At 55.8% G+C, this 2,819-nt stretch overlaps 1 protein-coding gene across 1 annotated transcript; it reads left to right on the forward strand.

The window, feature by feature from the left end:
• Positions 1 to 208: 208 nt before the first annotated feature.
• On the forward strand, positions 209 to 2,819 carry LOC106811447 (putative uncharacterized protein DDB_G0281733). Its single transcript, XM_014815065.1, has 2 exons — positions 209 to 279; positions 2,321 to 2,819. Exons 1-2 carry the CDS (start codon positions 209 to 211, stop codon positions 2,817 to 2,819), a joined length of 570 nt encoding a protein of 189 aa, XP_014670551.1.

Here is a 2,819-nt window from a genome sequence, read left to right on the forward strand (position 1 = left end):
GACCATATTGACGTGCGCGGCAGCAGAGACCGCCATGTTGACGCGAGGTAACGAGGGTGACCATATTGACGTGCGCGGCAGCAGAGACCGCCATGTTGAAGCTAGGTAACGATGGTGACTATATTGACGTGCGCGGCAGCAGAGACCGCCATGTTGACGCGAGGTAACGAGGGTGACCATATTGATGCGCGCGGCAGCAGAGACCGCCATGTTGAAGCTAGGTAACGATGGTGACTATATTGACGTGCGCGGCAGCAGAGACCGCCATGTTGACGCGAGGTAACGAGGGTGACCATATTGATGCGCGCGGCAGCAGAGACCGCCATGTTGACGCGAGGTAACGAGGGTGACCATATTGACGTGCGCGGCAGCAGAGACCGCCATGTTGACGCGAGGTAACGAGGGTGACCATATTGACGTGCGCGGCAGCAGAGACCGCCATGTTGACGCGAGGTAACGAGGGTGACCATATTGATGCGCGCGGCAGCAGTGACAGCCATGTTGACGCGAGGTAACGAGGGTGACCACATTGACGCGCGCGGCAGCAGAGACCGCCATCTTGACGCGAGGTAACGAGGGTTACCACATTGACGCGCGCGGCAATAGTGACCGCCATGTTGACCGTGGGTAACGATGGTAACCATATTGACGCTCGCGGTCACGGCGGTCACCACATATCGATGTTCTGTCGCCCATGTTGACGCTGCGTATCGACGGTGTCGAGCGATAGAAGGGGGCGCTGTCGGCTCGACGACTGCGCCATTGTGACGGCTATTGTTTTTTTTTCTTGCACGCGTGTCTCACTTGATATGCAGCAGCAGCAGCCGCGCTGCCAGCCAGCCACGTCTCAGTGCGAGCGAAAATCAATAGAGAAGAGAATTTTTTTATCGGTAGCTCCGCGTGCGCATGCGCATGTATGACAGTAATGATTGATGGCGGAGGTGGTGATGAGGATGATGATGATGCGGAACATTTGACTGGCAAGGGCGGAAACGCAGAGGGGATTTTAGATAGAAAGAGAGAGACAGAGAGAGAGGGGCAAAGAGAAAGCGCGCGCGCGAGAGATAGATAGATAGATAGATAGAAGAGAGAAAGAGAAAGAATTAGAGAGAGCGAGAGAGGGGGAGAAAGAAGAAGAGAAAGAGACAGTGCGAGAGCGATACAACAACAACAACAACAACAACAAGATTAGTAATCGTAATAGCAGAAGCAGTATCAACAGCTGAAGTAACAGCAACAACAGCAGCAGTAGCAGAAACAACAACAGCAGTAGTATCAGCAACAACAACAACAGCAGCAGAAACAGCAACAATAGTAGCAGCAACTGTAACAGCAGTAGCACCACCACCACCCGCAGCAGCAGCAGCAGTAGTAGCAGCAGCAGCAGTAGTAGCAGTGGCAGCAGTGGCAGCAGCAGCAGCAGTAGTAGCAGTGGCAGCAGCAGCAGCAGTAGTAGCAGTGGCAGCAGCAGCAGCAGCAGCAACACCGACACTGCCCCCAACAACAACAGCAGCAGCAGCGGCGGCGACAGCGGCGGCGGCGATGGCGGCAGCTGGAGACGGTGACAGCAGCAGCAACAACAACAGCAGCAGCAGCGGCGGCGGCGGCAGCGGCCGGGGTGGGGCGGTGGCAGCAGCAACAACAGCAGCAGAAGCAGCAGCAGCGGCGGCGGCGGCGGGGCGGTGGCAGCAGAAGCAACAACAGCAGCAGCAGGTAGTAGTAGGTGGCAGCAATGATGGCATGCATTCGCTCGATACGCGATGATCCAGTTAGCAGGGAATGCCTGCATGACTGGAGATGTGCGTGCAGAGAGCAGATCGAGCGTTTCAACAGCTCCGAGCATAGAATACTATTCATGGCGGGTGAGGCGGAACAAATGGAAATGGCGAGGGAGAGGCGAGGGAGAGGCGAGGGAGAGGCGAGGGAGAGGCGAGGGAGAGGCGAGGGAGAGCGGAGAGCGGCGATGAAGGGAGAGTAACAGGGTTGGTAAAGGATGCAGCGAAAGGAAGCGATACGGGGGGGATCAAGAGAGGGCGAGTAAAAGAGGGCGATAGATAGGAGACAAGGGGAGAGACTAAGGTAGAGAAAAAATAAGAGGAAAAGACGATTAGCGGTAGAAAGCAGGGTGGGTAGGCGAAAGGAAATGAGGAGAGAGACGGCGAGGCAGCGAGACCCTGAGTGAGTATGTAGGGGGAGGAAAGAGTGTAAAAACACTGACACACGTTTGCCGTGTAATTAAAACCCGCGGTTCAATCAATCTACAACCTCCCCCAGCGAGCACACGGTAGCATAGTCCAGCATTAAGCACACGGGAGCATAGACCAGCATTAAGCACACGGGAGCATAGACCAGCATTGGACACGCGGGAGCATAGACCAGCATTAAGCACACGGGAGCACAGACCAGCATTGGGCACGCGGGAGCACAGACCAGCATTGGGCACGCGGGAGCACAGACCAGCATTGGACACGCGGGAGCACAGACCAGCATTGGGCACGCGGGAGCATAGACCAGCATTAAGCACACGGGAGCATAGACCAGCATTGGACACGCGGGAGCATAGACCAGCATTAAGCACACGGGAGCATAGACCAGCATTAAGCACACGGGAGCATAGACCAGCATTGGACACGCGGGAGCATAGACCAGCATTAAGCACGCGGGAGCATAGACCAGCATTAAGCACGCGGGAGCATAGACCAGCATTAAGCACACGGGAGCATAGACCAGCATTGGGCACGCGGGACTATAGACCAGCATTAAGCACACGGAAGCACAGACCAGCATTGGGCACAGTAGTGAACATAGATCAGTATTAA

This window comes from Priapulus caudatus, unplaced genomic scaffold, assembly GCF_000485595.1.
Source record: "Priapulus caudatus unplaced genomic scaffold, Priapulus_caudatus-5.0.1 Scaffold541, whole genome shotgun sequence".
Lineage (NCBI taxonomy): Eukaryota > Metazoa > Priapulida > Priapulimorpha > Priapulimorphida > Priapulidae > Priapulus > Priapulus caudatus.